The 24,919-nt window shown below is 42.1% G+C and overlaps 1 protein-coding gene across 8 annotated transcripts in view; it reads right to left on the reverse strand.

Moving 5' to 3' along the window:
- Positions 1-8,613: 8,613 nt before the first annotated feature.
- Positions 8,614-24,919, reverse strand: part of LOC111591880 (potassium voltage-gated channel protein eag) — a 57,056-nt gene continuing 40,750 nt past the window's right edge. For 2 of the 8 annotated variants that reach the window (XM_023303782.2, XM_023303776.2), the window contains 12 exons: positions 23,082-23,213; positions 22,206-22,318; positions 21,990-22,133; positions 19,523-19,619; positions 19,114-19,460; positions 18,883-19,038; positions 18,709-18,781; positions 17,484-17,683; positions 13,741-13,993; positions 13,223-13,635; positions 11,546-11,833; positions 8,614-9,796 (listed from right to left, as the gene is read on the reverse strand). In XM_023303782.2, the coding sequence (XP_023159550.2) occupies positions 8,648-9,796; positions 11,546-11,833; positions 13,223-13,635; positions 13,741-13,993; positions 17,484-17,683; positions 18,709-18,781; positions 18,883-19,038; positions 19,114-19,460; positions 19,523-19,619; positions 21,990-22,133; positions 22,206-22,318; positions 23,082-23,213 (3,365 nt within the window). In that variant the 3' untranslated portion in view covers positions 8,614-8,647. Of the gene's footprint in view, positions 9,797-11,149; positions 11,168-11,545; positions 11,837-13,222; positions 13,636-13,740; positions 13,994-17,136; positions 17,684-18,708; positions 18,782-18,882; positions 19,039-19,113; positions 19,461-19,522; positions 19,620-21,989; positions 22,134-22,205; positions 22,340-23,081; positions 23,214-24,919 lie in introns of those variants that run through there. The other 6 variants (XM_023303774.2, XM_023303773.2, XM_023303775.2 and 3 more) reach the window with 6 other exon arrangements.

Below are 24,919 nucleotides of genomic sequence, written 5' to 3' on the forward strand. Positions count from 1 at the left end.
AGTGTTGGGCTTTACAAAAAATGAGGCGTGTGTTTGGTATTTTGGTATATTTTCAAGTGTTTAAGGCTTCGGTATTTTGATTATATATATGTATAAATATATATATATATATATATATATATATATATATATATATATATATATATATATATATATATATATATATATATAAATGTGTGTGAGTGTGTGTCTGTGTATAGTTTAATTACAATTGATTTAGTTTTGTGTACATAATTAGTAATTAATTAAGTGGCGTTTGCTTTGCTTTGCTTTGCTTTGCTTTTTTAGTATTTCTAGTTGGTATTTCATGTTAATATTTTGTCTTGTATTATTTCTTTGTATGTTTTTTGTTTTGTTTTAAGATATTCGCTTAGAAAAAAATTCTGGCGTATAAAAGCTTGTTAAGTTATTTCGTTTCGGATTCTTTTTTCTTTACTCGTAATATCTGGGGTTTATCTGTTTAAGCTTTAGAGTGGCTTTTGTATGCGGTATATTAGTTTTATATGTATATATATATATGTTTTTTTTGCTTTTTTCTTGTGGTATTCTTTTCAGTTTGGCGCTGCTAAGCATTTAAAGCAGCTATCTCTATGTGTATATATATAGTGTTTATATGTATGTATATACATTCGATCTCTGGCATAAATTCATCGATAGGCTTGTATTACGTTTGCTTCTTGCATGTAGCTAGTATTTATGAATATCTGTTGACAATGAGTTTGATTTTGAGTTGTTTGAGTGTGTGAGAGTTTTACAATTCCTCGTAGGTCTGGTGTATATATATATATAGGTATATATAAATATCTCTTTGATTCATAAATTTGTTTTTAATATAAATTTTGACTAATTACCGCGCATATTTAGCGTGTTCTATAAATTGTAATTGCACCTTAATTTTTGTTTGGGATTTGTTCAGCTTACTCTTGTTATTTTGTATTTTTTTTATTTTATTTTTTTTTTTTTTTTTTGGTTTTTGTTTTTTTCTTCATTTTTTTGGTAGGTAATAAATTAGTTGTTTTTGGTTAGTTGCTGCTGTTGTTTATTCATAAATGTATAAGGCTCTGTGTAGTAAGCACTAAAACGTCTACAAAAAAAAAAACAATATGACAAACTAAATAAATACTAAATTGGTATTTCGAAACGTTTTCGCTGCGAGCTATGAGCTGGAAGCGAAAGCGTTTTTTCGTTAGTATTATTTACAATCGCGATCAGTCGTTCGACCTGTAAAGACGTGAATTCGAACAGCCTTCGCTTAAGCTCTACTGCTGCAGAGTTCTAAAAATAGAACTTTGCGGTGCATTCTTCAACGCAACAGCAACAAAAACCGCACACGCAGCGTTTTCTTATCGCTTGCTTCCGCGTAACTCAATTGCTTTAATTGCAATTTACGAAATTTCGTCGCTTGGCGCGAGTGCGCCTGCACTCAAAAGCACAATCCGCGATGACATCTAATGTCAATAACCTCGCTACAGCTGTAAAGGTAAATGCAGAAATGCAAGCCCAGCTTAACGTTGTGATGGCAAATAGGCAAGCCTCCATCATGCCAATAAACTCAAAAATAGATATCGCCTCCGTGCAAGGCATCACTAACAACAAAAACACGAAACGTAAACAGCCAAATTCACCAAAAACCATCAAGAAAAGGCTCATCTTCGACGAACCAAGCACCAGCAATGCAGCATTAATATCAGAAAATCGATTTTCACTGCTCGTAGAAGAAGATGAAGACTACAGCGAATCACCTGTAGCTCCAGAAGCCCCAGTATTGACCGACCAGCAAACTACTCCGAAACCTCGTCCGCCCCCCATATGGTGTCCAAACATCAAGTCTGTGGCCCTACTTCAACAGATAATAGATAAAGTAATTGATGCTAAATCATACGTAATTAAGCCAAAGAAGAATAACATAGGTGTATTAACCCAATGCAGTGAGGACTATCGCAGAGTTATAGACCACTTTACTAAGCTGGAATTGGAGTTCCACTGCTACCAGCTTAAGGAGGACAAACCATATAGAGTCGTGTTCAAAGGGCTTCACTCCAGCACTGATACAACACTAATTAAAAAGGAATTGGAAACCAAAGGCCACACAATTACAAATGTGCACAACCCACTGAGCCGTATGGACAAAACACCGCTAAATATATTTTTTGTTGACGTGGCTCAGGCCCCCAACAACAAAGAAATTTTGGACATTCGAGTTGTCTGCAGGCAACGCTGCACAGTGGAACTGCCAAGAAGATACAACGACCTGACACAATGCCATCGCTGTCAAGAATTTGGACACACACAACGCTACTGCCACAAAGCTCCCAGATGTGTGCGTTGCGCCGGGAAACACGCATCCAAAGACTGCACCCGCGAAAAGGACCAGGCACCAACTTGTGTGCACTGTGAGTTACAGCACCCAGCCAACTATAAGGGCTGCCAAGTATACAAGCGGTTGCGCAAATTGCAATCCCCAGCACAAAAAAGGAGTCCCACACAAACACCGTCTACGGGTCCGAGTACTGCTTCCGAAATTACAAGGCCCCGGAGCATTACCCAAGCCACGAGCTTTGCAACGCCTATTAGTGGTGTTTCTTACGCACAGGCCGCTAGAGGTGGACCGTCAAATAAGAATACCACAAGTGACACTTTGTTCACTGAAATGCTTCAGCAACAACAACGTCAGTTTGACGCAATTAATGCCGAGCTCAAAGCGATGCGAGAAGTACAATCCCAACAAGCAACCATGCTAAACAGTTTAATGGCCATCATAACCAAGCTTGCCTACAAATAATGGCTTTACGTGTGGGTATCTGGAACGCCAATGGCCTGAGAAACAAGACTCAGGAACTGGCTGCGTTTCTCTCACAAGAAAACATAGATATAATGTTAATAACAGAAACTCATGAGTGCCCCACTACACAAATTTTCGGATACGAACACTATCAGGCTCATGGTGAAGGAGCAAACTGCTTTGGTGGATCCTCAATCCTCATACGAGCAACAATACCGCATACACCTTTACTGCCAATTTGCAACGCAACAATGCAGGTCTCAGCCATCACCCTGCCTACGTCTATTGGAGCGATCGAAGTTGCGTCAATTTATCTTCCGCCAAACACTGGTCTGTGTGATCATCACATGGAACAGGTTCTAGGCCAAAGGTTGAATAAGACCCTCATCGGCGGCGACTGGAATGGATGGCACCCATTTTGGGGAAGCAATAGTGCGAATCGTCGCGGAGAAGTCATATTTGAGGCGATTCAAAACTTACAATTCAGCATATTGGCGACTGGAGCCCCCACCCGTTACCCAATTAATGGACACAGGCCCTCGGCAATCGACTTCGCTGTCTACAAAGGCATCTGTGACCGGCAATTGACCATTGAAGAATCCTTGGACCTATCCTCTGACCACCTGCCACTAATAGTCACAATCCACGCGCAGCCACAGCCCTTGCCCATTAGGAAACAACTACTGCCAGCAGGATCAGATTTAGGAGTCTTTAGGCGCGAGCTCCATTACTCTTTGCACATAGAAATGGAACTTAACACTCCTGAAGACGTGGACTACGCAGCAAACAAACTGCAGGAAGAAATAGTCAAAGCTGCGCACCAAGCCGCCCCACCATCTTGCCAAACAAGACAACAGTCTCCGTACAACATCCCCCTCACCTTGGAGGCCCAACACCTACTAATACACAAAAGATGGGCCAGGAGACGCTGGTTAAGATTACGCACGCCTGATGCCAAATCCATGTACAACGAAGCCACGAGGCATCTTAAAGCTGCTCTCGCCCTGCTTCAAAAGAGGTGTATCAGCGATGCGCTGGTACGAGCTGAATCGCCCACTGACGCAGAGTTTCAATTATGGAAATTTACAAGAAAGCTCAAACGGCAGCCAATACGACGTCATCCCATTCGGAGCATTTCTGGTTCCTGGCACATTGGAGACGAAGCTCAAGCTGAGGCTTTTGCAAACCACCTTCAAGACCAATTCACGCCGGTGATTACCGCAGAGGCCTCAGAAATCGAAGCAACAGAAGACATCGTTCTCTCGCCCCTCCCAGCTGAAGACCAGATAACTGGATGTACAAAAGAAGAGGTTCTTGAACACATCAGAAGAGTGAAGGCAAAAAAATCCCCTGGATATGATCTAATAAACGGCAGAGTCCTTAGAGCACTGCCTGACTCCACCATAGACTACATAACTATGGTGTACAACGCCATGCTCCGCATCCGGCACTTTCCAGCCTGCTGGAAGCGCGCCGTGATTGTGATGATTCCTAAGCCTGGCAAACCCGTGGGAGAAATTGAGTCGTACAGACCAATTAGCCTGTTGCCAGTACTCTCCAAAATATTCGAAAGAATATTTCTGGAACGAGTACTGACACATCTGGGACGCCAGGAGGCCATTCCAAACCATCAGTTTGGCTTCAGGAGACAGCATGGAACACCGGAACAGGTTCACAGAGTTGTGCACCATATCCTTGGAGCCTTTGAAGAAAAGATGTACTGCTCTGCCGTCTTTTTAGACATCAAACAGGCGTTTGATCGAGTTTGGCACCTGGGACTGCTGCAGAAAGTGAGGACCACCCTTCCAGCCCCATTTTTCGCGTTGCTATCCTCATACCTTATTGGAAGAACCTTCCAAGTGTCAAGGGGGCAAACAGTATCCTTGACTAGACCAATTATGGCTGGAGTACCACAGGGTAGTGTTCTAGGCCCAACACTTTATACTTTATTCACAGGAGATATGCCAACTCCCGAGCCAAATATAGGAAGTACAGATGCAGTACTCATAGCGACCTATGCAGATGACACCGCCATCTTATCACGTCACGTATCTGCGCAAGAAGCTTCAGACTCACTACAAAAATATCTGGACTCTTTCGGACGCTGGGCAAAACGGTGGTGTATCACCATTAATGCACAAAAGTCTGTACATACTACCTTCGCCACTAGAAGAGGAGATTGCCCAAGCGTTGCATTGGGGCCCACTATTCCCAAAGCCTCAAAAGTAAAGTACCTTGGTATCACTCTTGACAGAAGGCTGACTTTTAAAGCGCACATAAGTCAAGTAACCTCAAAATGCAAAAGCAAGCTAAAAACCCTCGACTGGATGCTGAGAGCTTCAAGCAAGTTGTCTTACAGCAGCAAGGCCGCCATCTACAAGGCAATAGTTGTCCCAACCTTCGTATATGGTATCTCTCTATGGGGCTCCTCGGCGAAGACTACAAGGAACAAAATTCAGACCCTGCAGAATAAAGCACTACGCAGATGGACTGGAGCCAGCTGGTTTGTAAGAAACTCAGTCTTACATAGGGATTTAGCAATTCCCACAGTTGCTGAACTCATTGGGCGACACAGTTCAAGATACGCGGACAGACTTGCAGCGCATCCTAACCATCTCGCAAGCAACCTGGCTATAAACAACAATAGGCGAAGACTGAAGAGATTGCATCCTCTAGACAATATTAGAACTAATTAAGATAGTAGCTACAAGTGCAGAATAATTGGCATATCTGCCCTCCCATTAGTTAAGGTTTAGAGCTAAATGCGCTATAGAGTCTAAGACAATAAGCTGCAACAAAATAAAGAAATAAAAAAAGTATTATTTGCCTTTGTATTTGCATTTGTATTTGTATTTGTATTTTCTCTCTCGGTATTTTAAGTATTTTTCTTTTAATATTATATGCAAAGAAAAAGTCAGTAAAAAGGCCCAAAAAAACAAACAGAAAACAGAAAAAAAGAAACTGTTATACAGTTAACTAGTACCGCTATTAGCTCTATGCTCTATATGTATGTAGGTAAGTACTCTGTCCGAAACATGACCAAAAAACGATCGAGTCTAAGCTAACGTGTAATGAATGCATTATTATAGCTAGTTGAGTCGTTCCGTCTGACTGGTGCGCCTTAAGCTAGACCGAGTAGGTCATCCTAAATACCTCTTAATTGTTCTTGAATTTCGTGTAGCTACTAAGAAAAAAAAGTCCTATATGTATACACTATGTAACGCTATAACCCCTAACTGCTAAACTAGACTATATACAATGAGCCCGCCGCTAGCTAACTGTCATATATATACATATATCGATAAATATATATGTTGGTTGTTTGGTTGGTTTTCTGGAATTGTTCTAAACATATGCAACAACAAATTTTGGTAAATATTTTCATTAGCAATACTATCAAAACGTTCGAATCAATGTATATATGTATATCATTATGTAAAATTGAAAACTATTTGCATATTTACATATATATTCTATCATAATTAAATGTAAGTCAATTTGTAATACCACTTGAATTGCTTTTCGGTTGCTTCGTCTTCTTCTTCTTTTTCCTTCTGCTGGTTGGTCGAATCAGAGTGGGGGACTTGCTCTATGTGATCGGGTATTATGCTTGTCGTTTGTCTTTTGTCTTTTGTCATTTGTTGTGGAATCTTCCAGGCCAGACTAAGTAAAACTAGGTAAAACTAACTAAGTAACAACTCTCTAACGGTTCCGTGCGCCGAGTTCGTTTCCGGGAAGACAATAGTTCGTATTGCTTTATGTGTCCTGCGGGGTCGTGTGTGGTAGAGGCTCCCAACTAGGAGCTAGAAACTAGAAGAACCGAACTAAGTAATCGTTCTAAGAGCTTAGCTAAGCTGAATCATTCAAGTGGAAAATAGTTCGCAAGCGACTTAAATGTTATGAAACCTTTTTTATCTGGACACATGCCAAAGAGAAGGAAAAAAGGTGTTATATCTTGAAGCTTTCCTCTTCAGCGAGGACTCTTAGCACTCTGCCATATTTCAATATTTCAATATTTCAATAAACTATATGCAAGCCTTTCTAGTTTTGACATGAACAAATATTATAAATATTTTAAATAATTAATATTAGTACTTTTTCCGCTTTATCACAAAGTATGTATGTGTGTGTGTGTGAGTGAGTGTGTGTTAAACAATTGGAATTATTAATTAACATTTGCAGTATTTGAAGGTAGCTCTCAATATTTGACTGCCTTTAATTGTTTGTCTTCAAATATTTACATAAACAAATAATTTTTTTCTTCACGTTTTTTTCTCTTCTAATTCAAAGCAGCGCAGCGTGAAATACAATTTTTATTTACATCTTTTTTTTTTGGTTTTTTTATAAATATGTCTATACAAATGTTTATTTACTTGCATTATTTTACTGCCTGTTTTGTTTTTGTTCTTGTTGTTGTCGATTGTCTTTTCGTTTTTTGTGTGTTTCGTCTCTGTTTGTTGTGGCTGGGATCTTTCGTATAGTTAGTTCGCTGCTAATTGTGTCTACTTACGTACCCTATATCAGGTATAGCCTATAGCAAGCGCTTAAGGCGTATATGTATAGGACGGGCATCATGAAATACACACGACTGGACACCAAGTCTAATCTATCTTGGGCCAAGCTCTGACTGCAAGGGGCATATCGAAAAAGTATCGAGTACTTTGACCAACTAAACGACTATCTGAGATGCCCAGCAGAATTCCTAAACTTCTTGTGGATAGCGGGTTAAAATACATATCTATTGAATTGACAGTGTACGAATGTCGATCCAAAGCTTGTTACTATATCCGAAGCCTATTTCCGTTGAGTTCTAGAGTAGACAACAATATGTCTTCAAGGATCTCTAGGAGTCAAGTCTCATATCTACAGATGCGTTTTAATAGTAACAAAGAGGAAAGCCAAGTTTCCTTGAACTGATTACAAATTGAATTTATGACTCATATAATGCACACTAATTCTGCTGGGATCGGTTCTAACTGGCTATTTTTTTCTTCTTCTTGCGCTTCTTCGATTTTACCTATGGGCTTTTCCTAAGCACAATCTACTTGTATGTACAATTCACTGGCATTATTTGCTGCTTGCCTGCTTTAGCTTTTATCACAAAAATATTAATTTACATCATGTATGTATATACACATATATATGTATGCGTGTGTGTGTGTGTGTGTGTGTGTGTAAGTGTGTGTGTAGTATAACTATTTAGTTCGGCTCTGATCTGATCTACAATATTGTTTGTATATAAAGGTAAATAATTGCAGTAAATGTAGCAAATTCGTAAGCAATATGCTTTATGTTTAATGCCCTAATTAATATTCATAAACGAGCATCACGTGATTGAGCTCCATCGTACATCATATTTTATCAGATACATCAGAGAGTGCTTTAAAATTTGTACCGCTAGCAAATGTTGCCGGGGAGTTGGGGGAGAGCGATAGAGATAGATAGAGCAATAAGTGCACGCGATAAGTTTGTGTTGGCAAAGATAGAGAGGGAGAGAGAGAGAGAGAAAGAGAGCTGCTTTAAGCGCCAGAGTTCGAGTATAAAGACACATTGATAAATAGTTAGACAGAGAGAGAGATAGGGAGAGAAAGAGTGAGTGTAGGTGTATCTAAAATTAGTTACAGCTTCATGTACATCGTGTATACATATATATATATATATATCTATATACAGATGCATATATATATATATTTATATATATATTTATTTATACATCATATATAAGTAATTAGGCATAGTTCCTATTATGCATATCTACGGACTACAGACTAGCTAAGCGTATGCGTAGGCAAACTCTGAATTTGACGAGTATTATTGCTCGAAGCTGCTGCTATCCGCCGACAGATGGCGCTCCAGTATTTTTGGCTAGAGGAACTCGCGCTTAACGCTGCGTCCGCTGCCAGTTGGCGTTGTTGTTGCGCTTGTTGCTGTGGTCGTTGGCGTCGTTGCACCGGCAGGCGGGGTGCCCGCCGTTGTTGTGGGCGTGCCAGCGACACTTGGCGCCGTCAGCTGGGCGGCGCTGAAGTCCTCCTCGAGCAGGCGCAAGTGCAGCAGCTCGGCAGCAGCCGCTGGACTCGTCGCTGCTCCGGCTGCTGCTGATGCTGATGATGCAGACGCTGACGCTGTCACGCTCGCCGTACCAGATCCAACAGTTACAGTTGCAACACTCGCACCCGTTAGTGTTGTGGCCGTCGCGGCGTGTGTCTGCTTAGGAGGCGCCGGTGCTTTCCTGCTCTTTGAGCGTCGCTTTTTGAGCATCAGCGGCCCCAGGCCGTTGCCTCCCGCGCCTGACACAACTTGGACGCTTGGATTTAGTAGACCGCTGCCAGCGCCAGCGCTCGCCGATGTTGTTGCTGTTGCTGATGTTGGTGTGCCCGCGCCAGTGGCTGTGGGCGATGAGATGGTTATCACAGTGTCCACGGGCGTGGTGACCGTTGAAGTTGTCGCTGCTGTTACTGTTGCTGAGGGGCTGCCGCCCGCGCCGCAACCCGCACAGATCTCGTCGCCAGGTGTCGTTTGACCGCTGCTATCCATTTGAGGTGCCAGCCTCTTGACCAGCTCACCCAGCAGATCCTCGATACGCCCGATGCGCTGCTGCATGCGCTGGAGCTCCAACCGCACATCCACCTTCATGTCCAGCACGGTGGCAATGAGATCGCGCTGTGCCAGCGTGGGCGGGGTCTCCCGCAGCCCCGTATCGTACGTGTCCGATGTGGTTGCTCTCGAGCTGGCCATCTCGATCTGTCGTTCCCGCTCCAGCGCCAAATTACGCTCCTTGACGCCAGTAACAGCTGTTGCAGCGCCTGTCGTGCCGCTAGCACTGCCGCCTGCTGCAGTGGCACCAGCTGTCGTGGCTGTTGCTGTGGACGTGGTTGTGGTGGCAGCGCCGCCATCAATAACCACACGGCTGTCCCGGCTGGGTGGCGAAGAGTCCACCTCGCCACCCTCGTCGATGGTGTCCTGGCGGGCGAGCGTGGCCTGGCTAGCCTGCAGCTTGGGAGCCTTGGGGAATACCTGCGGGGTGACGTATTTAATGGATGCATAGCGGAAGATGCAGAGGTTGACAGTTGGACAGATTGACAGGTTGATTGTTGGATAGATTTGAAGGTGGTGACAGTTCGATCGATGACAATTAATAGCGAGCGTGTTGGGTTTTCATTCGTTTGGTTTCAGTTTTAGTTATAGTTTAAGGAGATAGGAGAGAATGAGAAAAGTGGATTTACAGTTATGTTAGGTTAAGTTGCATCAGATCGGAATTGTTGTTGGCATTCATTCATTGGTGATGATTGTGGTTGTTGTTGTTGTTGTTGATCATTGCAAAAGGTTAAAGGTGTTAAGCGTGCGGTTCCAATTAGTTTTTTTTTGTTCGTTTTGCAAGTGGCGCGCAAATTTGTGTTCAGCGTCCAATTTAAATATCGAATTCAAATCGATGTTGTTGTAGTTGTTGTTGTTGTTGTGGTTGTTTGTAGTAGCAAGACAAGCAATGTTTTTTGTTTATATGCGTAGTTTTTTTTGGTTTTATTTGCAAACATTCGGTGAGAAATAAACGGAAAATAGAAACATATCAATCGATATTAATTCGCAAGAAACTCTAATTTGCTATCGTGTTCAGTGCATATACACACACATGCACACACACACACACTCAGACGCGCTGCGCGTGTGCACATGCGTGTGTGGGAGCAGAGCAGCGCGCTAGACAAAAATATTAACTAGGGGTGGTACAGGCAGTGCGGCGACGCATCGCTAGCACGAGCAAAATATCGATAGCCACATGCATACTAAGACGCAGGCCAAAAGTATATCGCATGGCTGCGATCTGCGCTAGAGGTGGGCACAAGTCGAGCTTACCCTTGCACGAATTCAACACGATATGTTCGTTGGCAAGCCGTAAGTTTCGTGCGAGCGGCTGTGAGGCACATCCAAATCGTATGTCAAATGTCAAAGTATGAAATCCAAAACTGACATTAAAGGGCTCAAAATAATTTAAAAAGCAGGGAATTATTAAATACAAGTCCGTAATTCCAAAACAAGTACTAATATTTAATTAATATTTAATTATGAATTATAAGAAATCATAAACCAAGCACAAAATCTTACAGACATGCCTGACGAATTTGCCGTAGATTGTGCGTGTTGTGTCGGCTGGCGCCCAACTCTAATGTGAAACTATTCAAATGCGTCGCTGTGCTGACTGCTGTTTGTACATATGTAGATATGTACACAGTGCAAATATTTATATGTGGCTATCGATAACGATAAGCGTGGTGTGTACTGTTTTTTATTTTTAAGGTGAGTAAAGCAACTAAATATCTAATTGACTTATTCTGCTAGCAATTAAATGACAAATGATCAGTAAAAACTTACTTTGCTTAATTGTAAATGCTTTTTTTTGTTTGTTTGTTTTTTTTTATGGTTTTTTTTTTTTTATTACCGAACGTAAAAGTCGAGAGCAAATCGAATAAACGAAATGAAAGCAAAATGGCGAAGAGTTGGCATCGAGAAGAAAGAACAAAACGAAAATAGGTGAGCATTAAAATTCACTGCTAAACGATATGTTCAAAAATCGTGTGACAAAAATCGGTACAAGAATATCCCAAATAGATCGAAATCGATTCTCTTAACGTTTTGAAGAGTTTCTTGTATTGGTTTTTGCGATTAAATAATTTTGTTTTTTTTTTAATTGTTTGTTTTTTTGTTGTTGTTGTTGTTGCTGATTATTGTTATGTATTGCATTCGTATTGATTTGTTAACGGTAATTACTTTATTGCCTTGTCCACCATTGCTACTCGAAGTACTACTCTGCCTCGCTTGGGCAGTGCTCTCACGCAGACTTTCGCGGGCGCTCAAACTTCTCGAGACGGCTACCTTGGCGCTCGTATCGCTAGCTGAATCGACACTTGAACTGCCCAGAAGGCGTCCCCATTTGCTAGCACGGGTACTACGTGCAGATGGTGGACCCGATGAGGGCGAGGGTGATGGCGATGGTGAGGGCACAGCGGCGGTTGTTAATATGCGTGAGTCCTCGGTTAATGTTAGTTTAGCGGGTAGCTTCTTGGATGGGTTCATAGATTTTGGGTTTGGTTTTTGTATTTATAAACGAGCAATTGGAAGTTTTTGGCGAGCACAAGACAGCAGTTATGAAAAGAGAGCGTGGGAGAGAGAAAGAGAGAGAAAGAGAGAGAGAGAAAAAAGGAAGAGTGTGTCGTGGTTTGGTTGTTGTGGAGAGGGGGAAGCGGAATTGGGATAGAGAGAACAGTAGTAGGAGAATTCAAGCAAGGCAAAAATTCGTGTTTAGTTTGGAAGGTGATAAAATTTTGGGAGTTTTTAGTGTTGCAAAACGTTTTAATGTCAATGTGAAGGTTGAAGTAGATGGTGTTTGGGAGGGAGGAAAAATAATTTACAATTTTTCGTTAGTAATATTTTTTATCAATTCAGCCAATGGTCAATAAATTTTATACAGTTGGTGGCAGCATACCAAAACAACAGGTTGACAACAACGGCATAAACAGAGATATAGGCAAGAGGGGTATTTTTATATAGGAAGAGAGTGTGAAAGCAGTATTTATTGAAGTGGTGAGTTTATAATATTGATATCGATAACAAGCGTGAAAGTGAGCGTTGGTATGTCGGTGATTCGAGAGAGAGAGAGTCAAAGATGATGGATGAGAGAGAGAGGGTTGAGAGAGAGAGACAGAGTTATGCAGTTTATGTTGTCAGTAAGAGCGTAAGCATGTTAATGGAAGATAAAGAAAGATATACAACGAGCATAAGTCAATTGTATGCATTTGATATAACAGTAATACGATATTTGTAAATGGTTAACGGTTAACAGTTTAACGGTAAACGGTAACGGTAACGGTAAACGCTTAACGGTGCCAGCTTGGCCACATGGCCCAACAAACCTGAGCTGTGGCTGTGGCTGAGCTGTAGCTGTGAGTGGATTAGTAACAATAATGCTTCGATAAAAATATAATGTTAGTTCAATTACTCAGTTAATAACAAATGTGGCAGGTATACACAAACACACAAACATTATAAGTATATATATATAGGCACAAATACACATTACGTAAAAACAGAAAGAGAACGAATATGAAATGAAACATAACGAAAGATCGATCGAAATTCGATGTCGCATCGAACTTCAATCATGGCAGACTACACACAAAAGGCGCCACAAGACAGAGGGAGAGAGAGAGAGAGAGACGAACTCACAAGGAGAGACTGTGATACAAAGCGCTCTATTCCTTGGCTTATGCTTTGGGTGAGCTCTCATCCAAAAATGAAACGAAACGAACACGTAACTAAATATGATTAATGGTAACGGTTGACGATATAACACAAAACACACACAAAAGCATTGCACGGAAAACAACGGAAACAGAACACGAAACGCATGGAATCGGAACAAGCGAATTAAATAATTTACACACTAACCTTGGTGCGTTCGACCTCGCCGTCACCTTTCTCGACATCGCTTTGGCCGGAGCCAACGAGCTCCTTGCTGCCCGCTTGGACCTGGGGTGTACGCCGGAATTTGGAGAAGATTTTGCGCACTAGATGATCCTGATTCTGGGGCAATTGCGGCTCGTTCTTACGCCGTTCGGCCAATTCTTTTTCGCGCTTCACATCGGCCACCTTGCGAAAAATCAGTCGATGTCTGAGATTGTAGGTGAGCACCAGATTGCGTGCAAAGCTATTCGCAAATGCCGAATAGAAATCGAGGACTTCGAGCAATTTATCACGTTTGATGGCATGCAAATCACAATAGGTCAGTGCACGCACATTGGCGGCACTCTGGCCAACGGCCGAGTCCTTCCAGAATTGATCGCCGAAGACGTCGCCTTTGCCTTCAATGGAATGGGATTGATTGAAATTACAACATATACATCCATGGTTAATTTTCTTTAATTGTTTCTAGATTTTTTTGTTTTTTTTTTTAGCTTTGTACATACCCAATATTGCCACAACTTCATCGTCCTGTATTACCTCCAGACTGCCAGTCACAATAAAGCAGAGACTATCGATACTCTCGCCGGTATGGTAGAGGAGATCCCCCGGCGCCGAGTGGGACATCATGAAGTGCATCGCTAATGCGCGCAGACAACCATCCGAGGCCAGACGAAATGCTGGATGCTCGTTAAATACTTTGCGATTTAGATGAACACATATGTCAGCCTTCATATCTTTCGGACAATAGTTTAGTACCTGCGAATTGTGAATGAGTTGCCAGTTGCGTTGTGTGCTCTGCTACTCAATATATCTTCACACGCTAACCCGCAATCCCACCGCTTGGGGGGATTGCAACACCCTACTTGGAACGGGGTTTCAGGAAATTCGGGAGTTTCGCTTTAGGATTTTGGGACATTTTACATGTGTGCTACACCCAACAAAATGAGTGCTAGCTTATGGACAAGTACGGACATTGCCTGCGGGCTCTGGATGATAATTGATTAAGTAATACACAACAGAAAGAGAACGAGAGACAGAGAGAGAGTCACACACACGCACACATTACACTAATACACATATACAACATTGAACAGTGTACAAAAGACCTGTGTCTGTGTTTTATCGGCTAGGTATTGTGTTTTGTCTTTATCTATGCATACTTATATATATATATATATCTATGTATAGGTATATATATATATATGTGTGTGTGAGTGAGTGGAAATTGATTGTGTCTGTGTGTGGATTGGTGTTGGTGTTGTTAGTCAACACAGTTCCGAGTAGCTTGAAACCTTTACAGACGCTTATCACCCAGTAATTCGTAGTAATGGCAACTGCAGCTGAAATCAATTTGGAACTGGGTCTTCTCTGTAGCTACAGTTGGTCAAGTTTTCTAGTGCAAAATCGATTTGATTCGATTTGCAATTCCTAGAAAAGAAACTCAGTCCTCTTGGCTACGATTAAAACTAGAATTGCTTGCTTTGAGGCTTGAATCGCATACCGAATGGCTTAGCTCAACTATTACAATGGAGTTATATATATTGATCTATCACTATCGGACTACTATATCATCGAGTTCGAATGCGATCCAGAAGCTTGCTTTAAACCGAATTGGCATATTGGGTAACTGATAATACTATAGGGAACTACGTCTGCAAGGTTCTTCGGCTTCTGCCGATGTTTCATGTCTTGTTGTTGTTGTTGTTGTTGTTGTTGTTGTTCTTTGTTTTCCATTGAAAATTGTTTTCTCGAATTGCGGCACAAACTACAGTCAACGAAATAGGTATAAAGGTCAGTTGATTTGCTTCGGCCTTGGCGTGGGCAATTTGTGAATTGTTGATGTAAAAGTTAATTATTTTACTCAATTTTTAAACCAAACTTTTAATATTTAATGCATATGCCAAACGTTGGCGTTTGGTTTAAGTTCATCTAAAGGCATGAATTTGACGGACGCTTTTCGTTTTGGCACGGATTTAGCTCACGCGCATCGCGTAATAAAAAACAGAGAATAGAATTTTGATTTTTTAATAAGTTGTTTGTTTTTGTTTTAATCAGGTGGTGTAGAGGGGTCTGGCTCAAATACCAGAGATAAACAGAGAAAGATAGAAGAGAGAGAAATAGAGAGATAGAGAGAGAGACACAGAGAGAGAAAGAGACACACAGAAGAAAGCTTACCTCGACCTCGACCTTGACCTCGACTTGGACCTGTAGCTGTGGCTGGACCTCTAGCCGGTTCTGTACCTGTACCCTTTAGCAATGTGCTTCTTCTCTTTGTTTTCTTCTCTTTTTTTTTGGTTTTTTTTTTTTGGTTCTTTTATACACTTAAATTTAAACTTTGTTTGCGTCGTTTCTGTGAAAATTCTTAACTACTTCTACTGGAAACTTGCCAATGGCATATTTCAGTCTTGTCGCAAAATTTTCTTCTATTTCTTGTTATTGTTTGGGAAAGCGTTTGATTTAAGTTCTAATGTTTTGCTTGGAGCGTTTGCTGTGGATGCGCGAAGCGATTTGAAAATAACAGCAAAAACAAAGCAAACAGCAGCGAGCAGCTAGCAGCGGCAAATGGCAAATGGCAATGGCAGAAGCAGTTTTCCCATTTTCATTTTAAAAGTACTTGAGAAATGTGAAGAACTTTGCTGTAAATTTCTGTGTTTGCATATGTGTGTGTGTGTGTGTGTGTGTGTAGGTAGGTGTTTGTCTCTGAGTTAGTGTGTGTGGATGGGTGTATGTCTGTCTTTGTGCTGTGTGCTGTGTGCGTATGCCTGTGGAAGCCTTGGACCTTAAATACGGCAACTATGAGCCAGGGCCACATTATGCACTTGTTAGCGAGAGTAGCGAGTGAGTTATGTGAGCAGCGAGAGAGCAGACAAATATGTTGATAAGCACTAAGATATATGTATACAAAAGCCTGAGACATTAATGGCCAGTTGTTGTTTCAATAATAAAAGTGCTTAAGTAAATTAAAAATCTACTTTTCGGTTGTTGTAAAGTAAAATAGTCAAAGATAGTCGAATGAATGTCGAATGGCAGACAGTGAAGTTTGTCCTTTCTAAATGATAACCACATGACTAATGACTGGCTCTAACGAGTAACGAGTGGCTCGAAGAGCCTAAGAAGTCCCCGGTTATGAAACTGAATGCAATCAAGCTTACTCGTTGCAAATCACATGCATAGCTATAGAGTAAATGCAACTAACGAGTAACGAGTGAGATGAGTAACGAGTAGAATACTCTTGTTCGTGTTTTGAAGAGACTAAGAGGTAGGTGTATATACTTTTTCAGTTGCAAATGCACATGCTTAGCTACAGAGTGTCTGCACCTAACGAGCAGCGAGTGAGCATAGTAACGAGTAAAATACTCTTTCGAAGAGAAGTAAGTGTGAATATTTCTTCGATTATGAAATTGCAGACAACGAAGCTTACTCGTTGCAAATGTACATGCATAGCTGCAGAGTACCTACGCCTAAGGAGTAACGAGTGAGTATAGTAACGAGTAAAATAGTCTTGTTCGTATTTCGAAGTGTGATGAAACTGCAGACAATGAAACTTACTCGTTGCAAATGTACATTGCAGAGCTAGTGATAACTCTATTTAGCAAGTAACGAGTGGATCTACTAACGAGTGAAATTCTCTTATTTATGTTTCAAAGAGATTAAGAAGTAACTGTATATACTTTTTCGCTTAAACAATGCATCTCAATGCAAGTAACGAATGAGTTTAGTAACGACTAAATGTGGGAGGACTGAGAAGTTCTCTCATAATGAACTAGCTGTGACGGAAGTACGCTTAAGAAGATATAAAAAACAAACTGCAGCAACTCTCAACTGGGCGAGTGAGTTCGTTATTCGTTGTAAGCAAGCGTTGAGGCTAAAAAACGAGTTATGAATAGACCTGGAATAGCAAGTTTTTGCTGCTTGGAGGATGTAAGATCTCAGCATTTCTTTGATAATGTGTACATTGATGATTGGTAGCCAAATCTAGTTGGTATCACACAGATGATGATAAGCTAATGCAGGAGCAGAGTGAGGTTTTGATGGATTTGGTGTAATGCTTGGCGTATGCTGGGAGCAAAGTTCTACAAGCTCGTTGAATGCATAAGCTAATTATCACTACGGAAAACTAACATACTGCGAACTACTCGTTTCGTTCTGGACGTTACTTTGGTCCAGTACACAAGTTCCTTATTTTTTTTTAGACAGAATAGATAAAGGGGGTGGGTGGGAGGTGGTAGGTATTGGCCGCACTTACCTTTTCGGTATCGAGGCCCTTGGTCATGGCCCACGTGGAGACGACATAGTCCATGACGCGTTCACTGAGCGCCTTGGGCACCTCGTGCAGCTTCATAAACTCCCGCACATTGTTGAGCATGTCGTGATACTTGGCGGTGGCCGATGTCATTTGCTGTATTATCGTCGTCACATGACCAAAGATAGTCGCATACAGCAGAGCTACAGAAGCAGAGAGCGAGAGAGAGGGAGAGAGAGAAAGAGATTCAAAGATAAACGAGCGTGAACGAATCGAGACGCACAGGATTCGTGGCATTCACATACAGTGTCTGTGTCTGTGTGTGAGTGTGAGTGTGAGTGTGAGTGTATTTTGTCTATGATTGAGCGCAACAAGTACGAGTACGAGTACAAGATGCCAACGAGTCGAACACAGTTGCTATGATTGTAGAAATTGAATAGAGTTTTTCTACACTCTGATGATGAAACGCGCAAGCGCGCAGCTAGAACGGTAATAAATGCGAAGAATTGGACGAGCGACATACAAAGTTAGAGATAGGGGATAGAAAGAGATGGAGAGAGAGAGAGGAGAAGTAAGAGAAAGCAGGAGAGAGACACAACTTACAGACATTACACAGGCGCACCAGAGGCGTGGCGTTTGTGGTCCATGCCCTGCTTTAAGGTCGTACGGTGCGTATGCGCAATATGCTTCAGCTGTGCGTCTCTACTGATGGAGGCTGGGAGAATGAGAGATGCGAGTTGGACGAATGGTAACTGATGCTGGCTGTCAATGCTTAACACCAATAACAACTCATCAAATTGTAACAAGATGTAGAAGAACACGAACTCACACAAGGCGACGAATTGTGCAAATAGTCGAGTTATTTTTGTTTTATTTTTGATTATACGAAAAGAAATATGTCAGGCGATAGCGATCGAAAATTTGCATCTTTGCTTTCGAGTGAAGTTAGCGAGAGCTGAGACTTATGGCAGAGGTGCAGAGGCACTACCACTGATGTGATGAGCTCATGTGGCTAATGACAAGGTCTGATTGATGGTCTGAGATGGCTTTGTTTGGTCTACACCAATTCCGGCAGTTATTAGTTCTAGCGGCGCTCTAATTGAGTCTAGCTTTTGCAATGACAGTATATTCAAAAGCGTTGCGTGGGAGTAGCGGGTGTATTTTTGGTTTTGTTATTCATTCGTTTAGAAACTTTGACGCGGCAACGGAACGTGTTTGGACACAGCACCTGCAATGATCATCATGCAGATGGTGAACACCTTCTCGTTGTCTGTCTCCGCTGCGACATTGCCGAAGCCCACCTGTGAAAAAGGAGAGCAAACGATTTGAAGGTTAATCACACACATGGCCAAGGTAACCAGCGGTCTTCCACTTGGTTGTGGCAACTGCCACAGCGACTTACCGACGTCATGCAGGTCATTGTAAAGTATAAGGCCGTCACATACATGCTCTTTCTGGAGGGACCGTTGACGAGCTCGGGGCCCGTATCATTGCTCCAAATGTACGAGTACGGTGACTGTGTCACATTCGCCAGCTTCCATAGCCAGCTGTATTGAATCTGGAGCGAGGAGCTAGAGTATAGGCAAAGCAAAAACGGCGAAACGGGCGAAATCCTTGAACGCCTTCAGCTTACCCCATTATCCGCGTCGCTGCGCCCAATCGAATACCAGATGCAGGCCAGCCAGTGAGCGACCAGCATGTAGAAGCACAGCAGGAGTATCAGCATGGCCGCACCATATTCCAGATAGCGGTCTAGCTTGCGCACCACACGGCCCAGACGCAGCAGGCGCACCACCTTGAGGGCGCTGAAGAGCGAGCCGATGCCGTCCTCATCGCGATCGAAGGCATTGAAGACATCGTACGGCAGACAGCTGAGCAGATCGATGATGAACCATGACTTGAGATAGTTCATGCGTATGACCTTTGGATCGCTGACCACCTCACCACCGGGGCCCACAAAAGTGGTGTGAAAATTTAACACTGTGAAGGGGCAAAATCATGAGATCACCTTGGCATTCTTTTGCCCCAGACTAGAGACTTACCAATATCTATAAAGAAGATAACATCAACTATCGAGTCCACAACGAGCAGGGAAACATCCTCTGAGGTTTTATTTTTAAACGCTACATTATATGGCACCTGTAAGCGACAAAACTCAATTAGCCAAAGACACTTCGTGGCCAAATATAGGCGAAAGTCTGCGTGAAAGTGGGTCCCAAGTCAATCAGTGGGCAATTTTAAGCGGCTTAGTTATTGTTGGCTGTGCAACAGTTGGGCCAACAGCTGGTTGCTATTGTGTTATCTGTAATCCTTAACGTTGTTACGCGCCACGGCCCGGCCCCTACCCACCGTCGACTTGTCAAGTGGCATGTTACAAGCCTCTTACCCGGGTCCTTCTCAATCCCCATCCCTCGGAGAATATTAATTTAGGCACATAAAGCATATACACGCCGTATGGCAGGCAGACGCAGAAGCAGACATAGACGTCGACGTAGACGCAGACGCAGACGCAAGCATAGACATAGAGGCAACCCCGTCGGACCTCAGAGCTTAGGCTCTTCCCCCAACCACTGACCGGGCACTTGGTCATGTAAATGTCTGCACTTGTAACGGGACTGTCTAAGTGCCAGAGAGACGAGACTTTTATCTGATTTCTTGACTTGTACTTGCTTTCATCTGGCGAATGGGTAAGGAACACTTAATGCAATCCCTCCCATTGAATACCCGCGCTCCCCTAATAGGTCCGGCATGTGCCAGCAACAAGTGCAAAAGAAGGGCCCTAACGAGGCCAATTCGCTGGATTGCCACACAAATGACACAAACATTTAAATATTTACTGTAATTGTGTTCATTTTATTCTTTTTTCTCTCTGGATGGCCCTCGTCAGAAGTGGAAGCTGATATCTGTTGTGACTGGAGCAAGGAATTTATTATGAAATTCTGTTGACTGAAAGACCAAAGTCTTTTGACCCCTCAGAGATGGCAATAAACGATCGAGATTTGTCAAGTCATGTCAATTATGGTTAAAACTGGCCAATTCCTCTATCTCCCATGCTACACAGAATGTGGCCGCTGCCTCGAAGTGAACTGAATTAAATATTTAGTTCATGGCATTTGCAGCTCTAGCCATATTTTGTTATATATTTTGACAGGCGTTAAAGTCTTAAAAGTCTTAAGCTCTGTCTGAGAAACTAAAACCCACTCATTCGGTTGGCGTCTAAAGCAACTTTGGCTTTGTACACATTTTGAATGTAGCTCAAAGTCGTCTCGGTTGGCTGCCTCAGTGTGTTTGGCTTGAAAGTTGTTTTGGGGCCATTGAGCTGTCAGGGGCTAAGTCGAGCCGAGAAGCCGCAGTTGATGCTAAAGTTGGCAACAGCGACAAAATTCGACGCAGCCAAATTGCATTAAATAATAACAAAACAGAAATGTTAGCTAGTTGCAACTGATCGGCCAATGGATACCCTGTATGACAGTTAATACCTAATACGTCTACCTCACAAAAATAATTTGGCATGAGCGAGGGTCGCAGCAAGTTGCTCTGGTTGACTTTAGACTTTCATATCGATTTATATCGATTTTGCGGAGACCGATGAATATTTCTTAAGCCTATTTACTCATGTGCTTGATCAATTATACCGTTGAGGATCAGAATGTCAAATAATTCTGTGTTGAAAATCGATATTTATCGAGTCAAGTCCAAGTCTAAGACTTTGAAAGTAGTTGGCGTTTCTTTTGCTGCTGAGAACCTTTCTGAAGTTGAAGCAGCTTTCGAAATGTTTCCTCGTCTGTCACGTATATCCAAAGCACTTTTAAATACCCCACTGATTCATATTGCAGGGCATAAGAACAATGTAAAAGCGATTGCAAACTCAACAGCAACAAATTACAAACTAAAAGAGCAACAAAGCAACTTTCGACCCAAACTCTCTGGAGGATGCTGAGCTCTAGCTACGCAGACACATGTGTGTGGCCACGTGTGTGTGTGGGTGTGTGTCTCTGTGTGTGTGTGTGTGTGAGTCAACTTGGTTGAGCGCAATTTAAGCGAAAATGTTAACATCTTGTTGACGGAAATAGGCACAATTTGAGTAGACAAGCGTGGAAACAACAGCAGCCTGGATTTGAGGCATGTGGCATGTGGCATGTGGCATGTGGCATGTGGTGAGTGGGCGTGGATGTGGGTGTGGTTACGCCTAAGTAGCTAGACCCATAACACCGTGCCAGAAAAACAAATGAGTCAGCTGCGCCTAGCTGAGATAAAAATGGGCGTTGATAAGAAGTGAAAGCAATTCCAATTTTACAGGGTATTATTGGAGTACTTTAAGTACGTGACAAGGCTCACTTAAAGAGCTGCTTATTGTGTAATAGTTGGGCCAATTTATTAGTTTATCATGTGGAACATAGAATGTGGCATAGAGTAGGTTAGGGGTAGAGTAGGGAGTAGGACTTATGTTAGCTTATAGAGTGAGGGTAAAGCAGGCTATACTTAGGATAGGGTACACTTGCTACTTACCATGATGGCGGTATAAAATGTTAAACACAATATCACCCAGTCCCAAATTGCTTTAAATGCACAATAATGCAGAAGTATGTGTGGCGGCGTCTTGGGCGCTTCCTGTCTGTACTGCGGCATAATGTCCGCGCTCAGTGACATCATCTGTTGCAGATTAAGATCAACATAGCTGTGGATATGCATATGCGTGTGTATTTGTGTGCGTTCGGTACTCACGTGCGCCAGATTCGACTGCTTCGTGGGATCCTTGAGGGTTGGCAAATGCGCGCTGAACTGGCGGCTGCGCGTCACGGATCGCGCCAGCTTGGCGAATTTGGAGAGACCTAAAACTGGAAGGAATAGATTAACTGCTACGATATGGACAGACACGTACAGGCCACAACCAAGACAACAAAGAAACAAGTTGAGAAAACGAGAAAGAGAGAGAGATATATATATATATAGAAAAAAGGAAAAGAAATGCCAAAATATACCAAAAGACGGGCGATAAGTCGACAAGGCGACAAAGCGATAAAGAAAAGAAGAAAAGCAAATGTTGAAAAATATATACAAACATTATTATTTATATACATATATTGTATTGCAGTGTATTGTATTGGTTAGATCGGTTCAGTATATACATATATATATACAATGCGTAAGCGTGTGTGCGTGTTGTGCAGTTTGTTGGATATCGGGGTATATGTGGGAGAAACAGAGACAAAAGAGAAAAAGAGAGTAAAACAGTAGAGTGATGTACAGTTTGGTTTTGTTTTTTTTTTTTTTCGATAGATAGAAAGAGACAAAGAGAGAGAGAGAGAGAGAAGAGATCGCGCAAAGTGTAACAAAGAATACATGCGCGAGAAAGACAGAGAGATAGAGAGAGGGGAAGAGCGGGAGGGGCAGGGTGTTGGGAACGAGTATGCGTGTAGTGTGAAGTGTATAGCCAATTCGTTGATATGATTTCAATTTGCAAAGTGGAGCTTGTGTTTGGCAGTTTGCTCGGGTGCAATATATATATATATATACACATATATAGAGTGGATTGAAGGGGGTGGAGTGGGAGAGCGGGGCAGTGGTGGCTAGCAGGAGTGTTGGGCTGAATCTACTTACCACCTTTGGTATCCTCGCTGTCGATGGGCTGCTTCAGCGCCGTGATATCCCGAAATGTCAACAGAAATAACACAACCAAATCCCTCTCGTTGCGTATGGGCGCCACCTGAAGCAGCAGCCATAGCGGCGTTTCTAATGGACGGAAAGAAAGGTAAAGTAAACAGAGGGTTCTTATTAACAGCGTGTCTAAGCCAAACACCAAATAAAAAGATTTGCCTGCAAGCTTTCTTTAATATTCCTCAAATATTTGCGAATACCTAACCGACGGAACTATGTCTATATATATAGTGAAAACAAAGTCTTAAGTCTTGCCATTTTCTTATCTTCCCTTATGTGAGTTGGAATTATAATATTCTCTTGCGATATCAACAGGTAAACGTCGCTTTCAATGGCAAACTACCACGGATAGTAGCCTGAAATTATCCACTTATCTCTGAATTATGTGCCTCAATAATATACAAACATTGGCTTCTGAACAGGCGTGAGTATGACTCGTAAATAAACAGAGCTTTGGACTTTTTCTATTTGCTCAGCAAAAAATAATGTGGACAATGTTTGTTTGCTTTGTGTTATTTATTGAGCGGGATTATAGGAGAACTGCAAATTAATGTAAAATTTGAACACATATTTAGGGCAAGTGCTGGCTGGATAATCGAATGCAAGCGCATTCAGGTCAGACACTGACAGAGACAGAAATATAAATGCAGAGGGAGCATGGGAGGTGAGCGTTGAAAGGTGAGAGGGCAACTCAAAGCTGGCACGCACGATTTGAGTTTGGCATTGCAATTACGGATATTACACGCGCGAGGCTCAAAGCACTGTTAAAACAATGCTCTGCTGCTAAAGTGTGCAATGGTAAATTAAATGTATACACACACACACGCTCAGCAACTGTGTGTGTGTGTGTGTGTGCGCCCAATCAACAATAATTGCAATTCAATTTGCATTTGCGCTGACCCACGCGGCGTATGCGCAATTATGCTGTCAGTGGGAGAAAGAGATAGAGGACGGGGGAGTGGGGGAGGGGGTGGCTTGAGGCGATAATCGCTCTGGGTTGGGGCGGTATATTAAAAGCATAATTACGGGCTAATTTCATGTGCAGTTTGCTGTTAACATTTCCGCTTTCACTTCCGTTTCCGCCTGCCTTTGGCCCAATAACAAAATGGAAATATAACAAAAATTCGCTAATTGAGCATCAATTCTATCCATCTCTCTATATATATATGTGTGTGTGTGTGCATGAATACATATATTGTTGGCAGATGTCTGCCCCCGAGACACCTGTCAGCCAATTCAATTTGTACGCATATCGAATTGCTGCCACGTGATGCTCGCTCGCTCGCTCGCTCGCTTTTGTGCCAAGTCTGACAACGCATAATAATAATCATATAATATGCGAAATGAAAATGAAATGTGACTCAGCTCTAGTTTCGTTATCCCTAAACAATAATTATCACGTTTCAGCTCTTAGCCAACTTCAATGTACTCATATTTAATTGGCGGCATGCGGAAACTATGAAATATTCATGTTTAGCCAGGCCCAAAATAGTAAATGCCATGAATTATAAATTGCATTTGCACGGACTGAAATTTAAATTGATTTCGAAGCCAGCTTGTTTGGCCCAGTCGAAAATCAAACACCCTACAGCCATAATCGAACTACAACAAATCTAAATCAAATTTGATTTTGCACTAAAACCAAATGAAGCCAAATTTCCAATTCAATTTGAATGAAGTTCGGCGAACAAGCTGAGGAAGGATTGAGGAATCGATGCATAAAAAATTTCTTTGATAGATTCAAATTGAAGTCAAACATAAATAATTAATTAAGCTGGAGT

This window comes from Drosophila hydei, unplaced genomic scaffold (assembly GCF_003285905.1).
Source record: "Drosophila hydei strain 15085-1641.00,03,60 unplaced genomic scaffold, DhydRS2 tig00000250-arrow-arrow-pilon, whole genome shotgun sequence".
Classification (NCBI taxonomy): domain Eukaryota; kingdom Metazoa; phylum Arthropoda; class Insecta; order Diptera; family Drosophilidae; genus Drosophila; species Drosophila hydei.